General features: G+C 43.0%; 1 protein-coding gene across 1 annotated transcript in view; it reads right to left on the bottom strand.

The window, feature by feature from the left end:
* NEDD4 (NEDD4 E3 ubiquitin protein ligase) overlaps positions 1-12,197 on the bottom strand; it is a 120,686-nt gene extending 108,489 nt beyond the window's left edge. Inside the window, exon 1 of the mRNA XM_041742666.1 lies at positions 11,966-12,197. Within this exon, the coding sequence (XP_041598600.1) occupies positions 11,966-12,010 (45 nt within the window). The 5' untranslated portion in view covers positions 12,011-12,197. The remainder of the gene's footprint in view (positions 1-11,965) is intronic.
* Between the last annotated feature and the right edge of the window lie 2,241 nt (positions 12,198-14,438).

The following is a 14,438-nucleotide window of genomic DNA, read 5'->3' as shown; positions in this document are numbered from 1 at the left end:
CTATTGGTGAAATTATAAATTGAAGAATCATTTTGAAGACACTTTTGGAAAATCTACTAAAGCTCTAAATCAATAATCCAGAAATTCCACTTTTAGGTCTATTCCCTAGATACACTCTCACTCATGTACTCAAGGATATAAGCACAGCAGTATTCACAGGAGCATTTACAAGATCAACAAATATGAAATAGATGTTGCCCAACAGATAGCAACATAATGGGTTCTATTATACAATCATTCCATCAGCAAGTAGTCATATTCCCTTGTGAGCAGAGGCCTGAAAAGGAGAAAATATATATATCATGGAGTATTTATTTCAATCTCTCCTATTTCTAAATGCCCTACTTCTAAATGCTCCACCCTCATTCCTGGAGGTTTCACTGAATAAATATGATAATGGAAATATTCTATTAGCTCCAAAGCTCAGATGACAAATTCAGATAATACAAAAAACCTTACTAAAGATGCTCGATAAAATATGTTTCCTCTAGACCCAAACAAAACTAAATCCATAACTGATTTTGCAAGAAAGAATGGAAATACTCAGGTACAAGAATAAGACAGAATTAAAAATTAGGAAAATACATGAATTTAAATTTCAGTTTTCTGCAGACTCATTCCCAAAAATGTGAAGAGATTTGCAATCACCCTTTCTTCCTGGGAAAGTCCCACTGAATAAATAGACCCATTAAAGTATTCTATTAGAGCTAAATTCTTATTTCCCAGTTGTCTGGGAAATGGCTGTACTTTATTAGGTAGGTACAGATCACCAACACTGAATTCTGAAAATCAGAAGTCTTTTCTGTGATGACTTAATAAATAAATACAAACTTTTTCTAGTGGTAAAGTGTAAACAAAAGTGTTATGAGCAAATAATATTATTTGATAATTTCAACTTTTATAAACAGACAGGTGTAATTTATATATAAACCTAATTGAGGAAACAGATTACCATACCCCTCTTATTTATTTATTTATTTATTTATTTACTTACTTACTTATTTATTTATTTGATACACAGAGAGAGAGAGGCAGAAACATACCAGAGGGAGAAGCAGATTCCCCAGGGGGAGCCTGATGTGGGATTTGATCCCAGGACCCTGGGACCATGCCCTGAGCCGAAGGCAGATGCTCAACCACTGAGCCACCCAGGCATCCCTACCATACCCCTCTTAAAAAGTTAATCCATATTGGTAGAACCCCTACTGAAAATATGCCCCAAAAGTCTCATGGAGAAAAATGTAACAAGCGTTAATTTTAAAAATTCCAGGGAATGACAAATTACTCACAATCATAAACACATTTAACTTTTAAACCTCTTTGCATTTCCTACCACAAATATCAGAATTAGTTATTTTGGATGTTGTGGTTAACTGATGTGAAGCTATATTGATTTAAGATTCTGTCATAAAATTAAGAAATGCCCTTTATTTTCATATTTGCATCCCTTCAGTGCATTTTATAAATTGCTAGAAAATTGCCAAAGTGGACTTTTGCAACCATATCCATAAGCAGAAATCATAATATCTCATAAGCAGAAATCATAATATCTCATAAATCATAGTATCTTTGAAACTGAGAAACATAAATGCAACAAGAAACTAAACTCTTCAATAATTTTGGAAACAAGATATTCAAAATACTGTTAATAGACACATAGAGCTCAAATGAGGAAAAAGAAATGAAAATTAAGCATCTTCTCATTTTTCAAAATGGGAACACTATCTCCAAATAGATCACAGCTCTTCTCTAAAGCTTGAGACTTCCCCTTCCACTCCTAAGAAAGCCTTCTTGATTTATGAAAGTGAAATAGACAAGTTGCAAATCCTATGCAAAGATATGTGGCTTTTCTCAATGATAGTGTGAAACAAAATGGTAATGTGTTACCTATGCAGGAGGCTACAGTAATTAAAAGTGGCTTTCCAGGCCTGAGATTTCTCCACAATTCATGAAAACAGCTACTAACTGCTCCCTAGTCTTCTATCAACTCCCCCAAATCCAGGAATAGGAAATGCAGAGCTTTAGATCTTTCCATCCTTTCCAAATTCTTAAAATTTTTGTTCCTTTCTTCATCCTTCTCCCACTCTTCTGTTGCCTCCCTCCCACACCTAACTCCCCCTTCACACCTCCAGACTACCTGTGTTTACTTATCTCTGAGATTTTGCACAAGTTAGGCTCCCTCTGCCTGGAATAGTCTTCCCCATCCTCTCCCTACCCCTTCATTGTTAAAGTCCTCTATCATCTGAGCAGTCATTTAAAATGTATTATTAAGGGGCACCTGGGTGGCTCAGTCAGTTAAGGGTCTGCCTTCAGCTCACTCAGGTCATGATCCCAGGGTCCTGGGATTGAGCCCCGTGTTGGGATCTCTGTGCAGCAGGGAACCTGCTTCTCCCTCTCCTTGCCACTCCCCCTGCTTGTGCTCTTTCTCTCCCTATCAAATAAATAAAATATTTTTTTAAATGTATTATTATCTAATGACAAAATAATTATCATTTTTAATAATTATCATGTTAACTGGAGTGCTATCTATTCTATGATAATTATAAAAATGTATGCTGATGAAGATTGAATGGAAATATGCAACAGTGATAACTTTTTAAAAAATGAAATAAAATAATAAGATGATAGGGCACCTGGCTGACTATATCAGATGAACACCAGACTCTCCAGTTCAGGTCATGATCTCAGGGTCCTGAGATGGAGCCCCACTTCAAGCTCCATGCTTAGTAGGGAGTCTGCTTAAGATTGTCTCCCCTTCCCACTGCTCTCTCTCAAATAAATATATAAATACATCTTTTTAAAAAAATAATGAGATGATAAAGGCTTTTCTCAAATAAATATATAAATACATCCTTTTGAATACATAATGAGATGATAAAGGCTTTTGTTTTACTTCTTAAACTTTTTATAAATTTTAAGTTGTAGTTTAAGAAAAAAAGTCTTGTCCTTTCTTCAAAGTCCAAATGCCACCTTTTCTAAAAAGCCTTCATAGTTGAAATGAATTTTCCCCTCTCTCTGTTAAAGGCCCATTTTTATAGCACTTATCACATATGGTCTTCTATCTGAAGAGACAAATGATATGTCTTTATGTGAGATATGTCTCACTATTAAAACTGTGAGATTTTGAAGCTCAAGAAACTTATCTTTTCATTATCTTTGTATTCTCTCTGTGGAACCCAGCAGAATACCTGGAACACAGCAGGTGCTGACAAATTCTTGATTAACCACAAAAGTTTCTAAAATAGCTGAAAGTAGGAAGAATGCACTTTATCTAAAGCAAGAAATGTTTGCACAAATGGTGAGCCCAGAACACTGGCTGCCAGATCTAAACTCACCAAACAGAAGATTGCAAGACTGCTCTCTGTGGAAGCTAAGTAATGAAGGGAGGGGGTACCCAAATGTTCTAAATATTTATGTGAGAGTCCCACTGTGAAATGAAAGATTCAGATAACCTACCACGAAATACTCCAGTCAACAGTACCTGCCCACTATATAGAAGATGTAGGTCAGCAAATGAGGGAATAAATTAGGAAAGAGGAAGACAAAAGAATAAAGAAACAGTGGCTCCAACACAGAAAAGAGATCAAGAGAATTCTCACAATGATGGCAAATGGAAGCCTGCAGGTGATGACTACTCATCAGGTATAGAGTGCAAGCAGTTCAGAAGGAATGTGACATAGCAAGAGGCAGTTGCCAACAAGAATGAAGGGAATAGCATTCATTATATATATATGTAATATATGTAAATATACATATATATAACCCCTACATTGAGTAGTTTTAAAACTCTGTCAGTTTGCAAATTTGTGACAAGCATGCATGAAATGAAAGCAAACAAAAAATGTGCAATAAATAATTATAAACATGACATAAGGGTTCTGATGTAAATCATACTGTATTCATGTAATGCAATAACATAATCACTGCATATTTATTTTAAAAACTATTAGAGTATAAAGGATTTTTTGTCCTTTTTTTGCAAGATGTTTTATAATTTATGGTGACCATATTTTCAAAACAAAAGACTGGACTGGCAGCTGCCTTATTCCTCTGGCATGTAAATTTGCTGGAAGCATTTTATAAAAATGTAAATAAATGCTAGATCACCTGCATTGGAAAATACATGAAATGAGGATGGTCCTAGTAAAAGTGGAGTGTATGACTGCTATACATTTGCTATGCATGTTCAAAATTCCTCAGGAGTGTTTGGCAGTAGTAACTGTGATAAACTAGAATAATCAGAATCCTTGGATTTAAGAGACAGCTGTGGTTCTCAAAGTGTGTTCTCCAATGGTATGAGCACCATATGGGAATTTATTAGAAACACATTTTCAGGCCCCCTATCTACTAAATCAGACACTCTGTGGTGGGGCCAGTAGCCTGTGTTTTAAAATACTTCCCAGGTGATTCTTATGGACACTAAAGTTGAGACCCACAAGTAGACAGCATGAAGGTAAGAATAGGAAGTGCTATAGTTAATGCAGTTGTGGGACTATTCTCCTAGAAAACTATACCTTTATTTATTCAATCAAAACTACATAATTTCCAAAAAGAACAACTCATCATCAGTTCCCATTTTAACACTACTCTTAAATTTGACAGCACCATATATGCTTCTTTATACATGAAATGCCTCTGGAGAGATACACATCAAGCTGGCAACCTATATTGTGGAAAAGACATTTTCATAAGATTTGTAGATGAACATTCACAGTAGGTTTATTCATAGTAGGCAAAAGCTGGAAACAATAGATGTGTCTGTCAAAAGGAGAATGGATAAACATCTGGTATATTCATACAATGGAATACTACTCAGCAATAAAAAGAATGAGTTGCTTATACAAACAACCACATGGGCGACTGAAAAACATTACGTTAGACAAAAGGAGCCAGATACAAAAGAATACATACTGTATGATTCCATTTATATGAAGTTCCAGGACAGGCCAAACTAATTCATGGTGATAAAAGTTTGCCTCTGGAGAGTGAAGTGGGAAGTTGACTGGAAGAGAGCCCCAGGGGACATTCTGGAGTGAAGGAAATACTCTTTTTTAAAAAGACAAACAAACAAAAAAAGATTTATTTGAGAGAGAGAGAAAGCACGAGCAGGAGAAGGAGCAGAGTGAAAGGGAGAAGTAGACTCCCCGCTGAGCAGGGAGCCTGATGCAGGGCTCAATCCCAGGACCCTGAGCTGAAGGCAGATGCTTAACCGACTGAGCCACCCAGGTACCCCCCTGGAGTGATGGAAATATTCTATACCTTAATTGAATTGTGTGTTACATGTGTGTTAAAAACCACGGTACATCAAAGTGTACATTTAAAATGTGTGCATTTCACTGTTTATAAATTTTACTTCACTCTCTCCCACCCACCAAAAAAAAAAAAAAAAAGCAAAATAAGGACACTATCAGACAAAAACAAAAACCATGAGAGTTTATTGCCAGCAAACGCTAAAAAAAACTTCTACAGGATATACCTCAGGCAGAAAAAGTGATCCTAGATGGGAAAGCCAGAGATGTAACAAGAAATGAAGAAACAACAAATAGAGAAAAAGTTAAATATCTGAGGAACGGATATTAACTATAAAGAAGTGCTAGTGATGATGATATGTGTGTGCACGTGCCCATGCATGTATTTCGTGAGTTTCCCTAGCCTGACTGCCTGGGCTCTGCTCTTCCTTCCTCTTCAGATTCATCTCCTGACACCACCATTTCAGCCTTCTTTCCATTCCTCTCCATCTTATCTTCTACACATGCAGTAGTTCTGTTTACCTGATAGGCTTTCTGCCCCACTCTTCCTTCACCTGGCGACCTCCTATTCATCCTTAGGTTCAGATCAAAGGTGACTTCCTCATACTCTCTCCCCTCCTTCATATCATACGTGATGAACTAATCTTTCCCATTTTTTACTTTTATCTCACATCCGTTTTCCTTGACATTTATAAAATGTCTGTGTGATTATATATTTACTGTCCTTCTCTTCCTGTAGGCTATAAACTGGTGAAGTCTGTCATTCATTATTATCACCTCATGACCTGATCCAAATGCCTTACACATAGTAACTGTTCAACGAATATTCAAGCAAATACAGAATTCAAGTACTTCAGACATCCACCTAAAACCTATTAACAAAAAAAAGACATAAGATATGTAAGAAGGGTTACAAGTTAATTTTGGATATGTTATATTTGTCACCTTACGGAGAGTCTCTTCTGTTAAATTCTTTTATTTGGGCAACTATTTGCAGTAGGACAGTGGAAAGATCAAGTGTTTGGTATTAAAGAAATCTGAGATTCAAGCCTACATCTGCAACCTAATAGGACCCAGTCCTTGAGGAAATCACAATCTCAAATTCTCTATCTATAAAATGGAGATAACACTATCTACTTTTGAAAAACTGTTTCAATGATTACAACTGAAGTATGAGACCATGTGACCTGCTGCTCGGCAATCTATATAGCAGGCAATCAATTAAAGACAGCTCTGATTATATTTAGGTTGACTCTTTCAACTTAAAGGAGGATATTTCATTAAGGCATCTTTATGCACTGACATGATCGTTTACATTCATTGCCAGTGTACTCAACATTTGAGTCAGGCCATGGGGTTCCTCAAGACTTTAGCAAAGTCTTATCAAAACCTTTTTTCATTTGTTTGTGCTGTGTCTTTCTCCCTACATTTATTTCCAGACTTCTCCTATCTTCTCCTTTCATTTATCCTCTTAAAACTTTGATAGGATGTGCAAGGGAGCCAGCCTAAGAAGGGAGAGTAACACTGATGGCCAGAGAATTCAGTCAGTAGACAGTGCTTTCAGCAATTCAAATCAGCAATCACATTCTCTCAGTACTACGGAATATTCTTTTTTTTTTTTTTTTTTAAAGACTCTTACTTATTCATGAAAGACACACAGAGAGAGGCAGAGACACAGGAAGAGAGAAAGGCAGGCTCCATACCAGGAGCCCGACGCGGGACTCGAGTCCAGGACTCCAGGATCGCACCCTGGGCCAAAGGCAGGTGCTAAACCACTGAGCCACCCAGGGATCCCCACTAATGAATTATGGTGGGGGAAATAGTGACATTACAAAAAAGAAACCTGGCTCTCACCAAAATGATCAAGTGAGCAAGGTTATCATGGACAGCGATGGGACAAATCGCTATTATGTACTCCCTCTTGTGATGCACTGAGAACACAGCTTCATCTCTGTGATTTCTGCCAAAAAAGCGTGACTTCAACATGACCCTGAGGAGGCAGTAAACCGACCCAGGCGGAGGAACATCCTACAGGTTGTATGGTCTGTACTCTATTTCCTGTCAAGGAACTGACAGAAAAAATAGACTGCCAAGACATGATAAGTACATGCAACCTATGCTCCTACGTGGGCTCTTGGACCAGAAAGGAAAAAGAGAAATTACTAAAACACCTGGCAAATATTGACAGGATCTGCAGATTGGATGGTAGTGTTTGTTGTACCAGTGTTGATTTTCTGGCTTAGAGGACTGGACAGCTGTTATGTAGAAGTGTTCTTGTTTTAGGTATTTAGAGGTGATGGGGCATTGTGTCTGCAGCTTTCCCTCAAATGATTTAGAAGTAAGACTAATGAGGGGTGCCTGAGTAGCTGAGTCAGTTAAGAGCCCAATTCTTGATTTCAGCTCAGTTGGTGAATTCAGGGTGATGAGATCAAGCTCTGGGCTCAGCAGGGAGTCTGCTTGAGATTCTCTCTCCCCCTCCCTCTGTTCAGTTGTACTCTCTCTCACTCTGAAATAAATAAATATTTTTAAAAAATAATTAAAATGGCAAAAAGGATTATGGATGAACTGTGGTGAAATGTCAAGAACAGGAGAACCTGCATGAGGAGGATAGGAGTTGTTTGCACTGTACTTCCAACTTTCCTGTTGGTTTAATAACTAAAAAGTAAATTGCTGCAAAACAAATTCTTTTTTATCCACTTCTTTGGTCCCGTGGAAACCTATGAAAAATAGAATGATGCTGGAATTAAGGAGTTGCACAAAGGGAGTAATGGCAAAATCAACATGTGAAAGTTTGAGATAGATGCTAATGCAGCTACGCTTCAACTGTGCTTCTCCTTCCTGTGTACAGTGAATAAAGGTTTGGGAACTGGGTTCCCAGGCTCAGTATGATGCCAGGACAGGCAAGGTCTGCTTCTGCTTGGCACTGGTAGATCTAGAAGTGTCAACATATGCACTTCTGTTACGCTGCTGCTTTTGCGTTGTGCTAGCAGTCACCACCAAAGGCATCCATTCTTCTACAGGTGCAAATTGTATTTCCTAACAGTGAACACTCTCTTCTCTTTCCTTTTCCTTCCTTCTTTACCTTGTTTCAGTCAGGTTTCAGTTGTAGGCAACAGAAATCACTCTACATGTTTTGAGAAGAAACAAGTTAATACAGGGAATTAGGTGCTTGGAAAATCACTGGAAGAGCTGTAGGGGCAGGCTGTAGACTAGGCCTCCAGAGAACCTGGAAACACCTCAAACTGGCCCACCCAGGAAATTGCCACTTCTGCCCCAGTCAGGAAGGTAGGTAATCAGGAACCACCACCAGATCTGTAGGCTTTGCAAACATACCCTATCTAGTCATCAGGAAGCTGCCACCACCACTGGTTCTGCAACTTCCTATTGATACTCACAAAACAAGTTACCAGACACCAAAACATTTTTGCAGGAAAAGTCAAGGTCTACGTGACTATGCTTGTCAGAAGAAAAAGCCAAAAAAACAAGAACTTATGCTCCACTTCATTTCTACTTTCCAAATCTCAAGTAAGTGCACTATACTGGGAAATCTATCTCAAAATCCATTTCCAGGGATCCCTGGGTGGCGCAGCGGTTTGGCGCCTGGCTTTGGCCCAGGGCGTGATCCTGGAGACCCAGGATCGAATCCCACATCAGGCTCCCGGTGCATGGAGCCTGCTTCTCCCTCTGCCTATGTCTCTGCGTCCCTCTCTTTCTCTCTCTGTGACTATCATAAATAAATAAAAATTTAAAAAAATCCATTTCTAGAATGCTAAGTGCCAGAAAGTATGAGAAACATATTGTTTAGCTTCCCAACCTCTGCAAAATAGGGAAGTCCACTGAAAAGAGGCTAGAAGGGATGCTGAATTCCAGTACATATCTACTAGAAATGAGGCTAGAAGGGATGCTGAATTCCAGTACATATCTACTAGAAAGAGGCTAGAAGGGATGCTGAATTCCAGTACATATCTACCACACTCCTCCTCACCAAAGGTTAGTGGGAGTTAGCCTCTATTGTTAATCTCAAGAGACTGTCAGCAAATCTGGTATAATTTATATTCACTACTTCCTTGGTTTGTTTTGCTTTAATGACAAAATTCTGCACATGAAGCCAGGACCATCTCTTACTAAAAGACATTTATATGTGGAATAAGAACTAAAATTCACTGAAAAGTAATAGAGAAGAATTATGATCTAAACTTTGGCCTACTTCAATGAGCCACTAATATGCTCATACAGTGCGACTCAGTGGTTAAAAATATTGGTTAAATTATAACTCTCCAAGTATCTTGTAACCCATGTCTGTTCATTTTCTTTTTGTTTTAGTTTCAAATTTAAAGTAAGAATCATCACTTTTTCCTGTAAGAGAAAAGCTACCTTATTTTTCATCAACAGCAGAGGGCTGCCTATTTCCATCTGTGAGTTCTAGAAAATAATGTTCTTCTTCTAAAAAAGAAAAAAAGTGAGGGGGAGGTCTTCTAAACCTTCTAAACCATCACTTTGTGATGGACCAGAAAATAAATGACAAGAGCGATGAGATGGCCACCTCTACCAGAAAACAAGTGATTTTTATCTTTCCCACCAGATTCTGAGCTCCTCACAAAACAGGCAGGGACTGTTTTTTCTATCTGTATCCCTGGTGGCCAGCACACTGCATGATACAGAACAGACAGTTAATAAATGTCTGTTGAATAAATAACCGAGTGGAAGAAGTGGAAGACAACACTCCATCATCATGTCTCTCACCTTCCTATCTCACTCCCTTCCTCAATGTGGACAAAGTAGACAGATGGAACTGCAAGGAACTTTGAGTCACAGGACAACTGGCCCCCCATCATGCAAACAGAGTGGGCCCCAAGCCATGAAACTTCCCTAGAAATACAAATCCCTCGGGATGCAAGTTCAGGAAAACCTCATTTCAAAAGGTGGAGTTTCTGGCCTTTAGCCCCAATTGCTTACTGACCACCCACTAACTGCCATAATTCGTTTTATTTCCGCTGGGCGGAAGGCTGATGTGAGAAGCAGATAACTGAAAACACAGAACGTGTACCAAAGAGAGAAGAGTGAACAATGCCTTTGGCAATATTCTATGATCAATTTGGCTTTGCTGGAAGGGAATGGGATGAGAAATCTGGAAGTCAGGAGCTACCTCTGAGTAACAACAACCAAAAGGAAGAAAGTCCAAGGCCAGCCCGATTGGGTTGGATGTCAGCTTGAGATTATCTGCATTGAACAGCTTATCACAGCAAAGCAGGGAGACCTGACTGATAAGAAAGCTATCAGTGGTTCAACACCGCACTCTTCTGATCTCCTCTGCTGAACAATAATGGACTTTAGCAGGAATATCATCTTTAGCCATCACACACTGACTGTTGTTTCTGAGGGTCTATCAAGGTGCCACCATTTTTCCACCACTTTGCTTCTTTTCTGCTAGCAGTAACTAAGAAACAAGCTCTAATATTACATGATTAGTCTCAAAACACACTGAGATAATGTGCCGGCATAAATAAGTTGCCCGCTGTTTATCTACAAAGAACTGCCAAGATGAATGTAAAAGACATTTGAAGATATCAAGGTACTAAGAGAAGGAACTAGCCCAACACTGGCAGAAGATAAATTAAATTCAGGGTGATGTATTACATTTAATTGGGTCCCATCTTGATAGCAAGTACATGTGACAGCCAGTCAACAAGAACGCCTAAATTTTATTTTTCCCCCCAAACTGAACTAGTCAACTGTTAGACTAGATAGCTTTTCATCTCCCACCCATTCCCATTTTTGAGACAATCATCAAGAATTTAGGGAAGCCACATCTCATTTAAAACGAACAACTCATTCCAAATGGCTTTTTTTCTTTTTTCTTTTTTTTAACTAAGTGTGAGGCATAACCAGCCTAAGTTATTTCGAGAAGAGTCAACTTTGCCTTCTCAAATCCTGGAACTGAATTTTCAAAGTGAACAACTGTGGGAAGTTCTTTAAAGTCTGTATACTTTTTCAGCTTTATTTTTTAAATATCGCTGAAGACCGGTGATATTTAAACACAGCATGAACTTGCCACACTTGACACCAACTGCCAAACACGAGGAGTAAAATCTATCTGCCTGCTGTCCCATGGCCATCTCCAGCTAGAGGGTTAAAAACGGTTTCAGATTAAAAAAAAAAGAAAGAAAGAAATCAAAACAGCTAATGACAATTCACTTGCAAGTCTTCCTGTCAAAGTCCACGAGGTCAATCCTGCGGGCCTCCGCCAGCGCAGGCGGCTCCAGAGCCGCGATGCTGACCTGCAGGGAAGCCGCCGCCCTCCCGGGGCTCCCGCACCCCGCACCCCGCACCCCGCACCCCGGGCAGGGGTGGCAGGAAGGGGCCCCGCGCACCCACGCCGCTCGCCGCCCAGCGCCCCTCCCCTGCACTTCCTGAAGGAAACTGGAGGAAGGCGGCGGCTCCGGGAGGAGAGGGGTGTGGAGTCCACAGGCTGGGAAGAGAACGCCGCTGGCGGAGGCTGAGGCAGGCGCCCCCCACCCCACCCCCACCCCACCCCACCCCACCCCGCCCGCGCGCCAGGCCGCCCCAGGTCCGCACGCCGCCCTGCGCGCTCCCGGGGCTCGTGCGGGGGCAGCGGGGGCAGCGGGGGCAGCGGGGGCCGCGGGGCCGACAGCCGACCCTCTGGCCGCGGAGCCGCGCGAAGGGGAGCCCGCCCCGCAGCCCTTCGGCCCCCGCACCTCGTCCTCCGGGAGCCCGAAGACCTCCACCGCGCAAGTTGCCATTTCCGAACCGTTCCAGCAAACCGGACGCGCTCGCCCCCGCCCCGGAGTGGGAACCGTAGTGAGGAGGAGGAGAAGAGGGAGGAGGCGGGAGGAGGTGGAGGAAGAGGAGGCGGCGCTCCCCAGCGGCCGCAGCGCCTCCTCCGGCCAGTGCGCGCCAGGGGCTCGAGGGAGCGCGGCGGGAAAGGGCGGGCGGCGCGCGTGCGGGGCTCGGGCGCGGGGGGCTCGGGGCGCGGGGGGCTCGGGGCGCGGGGGGCTCGGGAGGAGGCGCGCGCGTGGCGGGGCTCGGGGCGTGGGAGCGCACGTGCGGGGGCGCGGGGGTGGGGGCGCGTGCGGCGGGAAGAGCGTGCGTGGAGGGCTGGGGGAGGAGGCGGGGGCGCGCGTGGCGGGGGCGCGCGTGGCGGGGGCGCGCGTGGCGGGGGCGCGCGTGGCGGGGGCGCGCGTGGCGGGGGCGCGCGTGGCGGGGGCGCGCGTGGCGGGGGCGCGCGTGGCGGGGGCGCGCGTGGCGGGGGCGCGCGTGGCGGGGGCGCGCGTGGCGGGCCTGAGCGAGCCGTGCGGCCCCGGCGGCGCGTGGAGCGAGGCTGGGAGGCGGGGCTCGGCCTCCAGTGCCCCGGGAAGCGCCGCTGCGGGTTTCCCCAGCAACAAGTCTCAGATCCGCTGCAGGGCGCGGCCTCTAAGCAGACGCCTGGGATCGGGAGCGCCTAAGCCACCTTCACCGCGAGTCAGATCTGAGCTTTCCCGTGGCTTAAGGCTGCGGATTCCCCCTGAAGCTGGACCTTGGCACCTCGAGAGGGAAAGCCCCGCGTGAGCGAGGCCGCGAATGGGGAGGCCCGAAGGGATCTCCTCGTTCTTGGACTCCATCTGAAATTCTCCCCTTGTGATTTTTAAACACTGTGCCAATTCATAAGCGGTTTCCTGTCGTCCGGTCTGCCCGTAAAGCCTACCCGTAACGTCCAGCCGCCAGCCTTCACCCTCTAAACCTGCTTAGCTAAGTAAGCCTTGACCTGCAGCGCCACAAAGCGAAGAAAAGAGAAGGAGCACAACTAGGAGCCCCCTGCTGTAGAGCAGTCATGCGTATCTTATAGTCATGTCTGATGGATTTTATAGATCCCTAATCACAGGAAGACTGAGGCATACAAAAAAAAAAAAGTGTTGTTTGAAAGTTCTCCTTTAATCCTTTCTCAGTTAATATCTGCTGGCTGCCTCTCCTCTAACACTAGATTTTTGAGATCTTTAAGGTTCATTTTTTCCTCCTTCCATTCTAACCCCCCTGGACCTCCTCCATTGCCACTGGCATGGTTTGAACTACACTCCTTGTAGAGCTCTCAGACTCAGAGCTCAGTAGTGCAAGATGCGTTACTATTCAGTTTTCTGTAACATGTTCCTAGGTTGAGCTTCCTGTCTGCTCAAGTGGTTAGAAGGCTTAGTCCTAATCACTGCTCTTCCTCAACCCTCTTTTTGCTGAAGTTGATTCTACATTCCAGCAGGCAGTTGTAATGCTACGTCACCTCAGAAATGGAGGGAATGGCACAGCCCTCATCCCTCCACGCTGGCACTGGTAGAAAGGTTTTTTTCCCCTCTCTGGTCTCTAATTGTAGACATCTGTATCCATTAGAATGACGACTGCTGTTAGTAATAGTAACCCAAACAAACAGAATTTAAGGATAGATGTTATATTGTCTTATATTAAAAAGGCTACTTTGCTCCACAAAGGCATCAGAAATTCAGGCACCGTAAAGCAGGGTGCTTTGCCATTTATAGGTGTGGTCCTTAGGCTCCAATGACTACATCCCTGCTCCAGGCAACAGGACAGAAGAAGGAATCAAGAAGGAAGTTCAGGTCTCATGTTTGTCTTTTTAAAAAGGCTTAAATTCATAGAACATAACTGAGTCACATAGCTGTATCTAAATACAGGTAGGCTGGCAAGCACAGGCTTTTCTAGGGAGCCTTGTTGGGTCTCTGTTACTAGGGAGTAAAGGGACGGATACAGGGGAGAAACTAGCAGTGTCTGTCCTAGCATTTTTGCCCTCTGGCATTCCCAGAGAGGTCAGCACTCCCAATCTATTTCTGGTCTTCAGGCCACAGAATTTTAGACTCAAAAATGAAAAACCCTCAGGCCCTCTGACATCTCTCATTTGCTGCTGGCCCTCTGCATCATCTGCTTTGGGCACTCAAGCTGCCACTGGAATGCAGTGGGGATGACAGGTACCACTTTTGATGTGGAATGCCTGGGTGGTGCACTGGTTGAGTGTCTGCCTTTGGCTCAGGTTGTGATCCCAGGATCCTGGGATGGAGTCCCATATCAGGCTCCCTGTGGGGAGCCAGCTTCTCCTCTGCCTGTGTCTCTGCCTCTTTCTCTGTCTCTTGTGAATAAATAAATAAAATCTTTTAAAAATAAGCAAATAAATAAAAATAAATAAAGCTTTTAATG

This window comes from Vulpes lagopus, chromosome 2 (genome assembly GCF_018345385.1).
Source record: "Vulpes lagopus strain Blue_001 chromosome 2, ASM1834538v1, whole genome shotgun sequence".
NCBI lineage: Eukaryota > Metazoa > Chordata > Mammalia > Carnivora > Canidae > Vulpes > Vulpes lagopus.
Note: the sequence above shows the minus strand (reverse complement) of the source record. Positions and strands in the feature narration are given on the sequence as shown.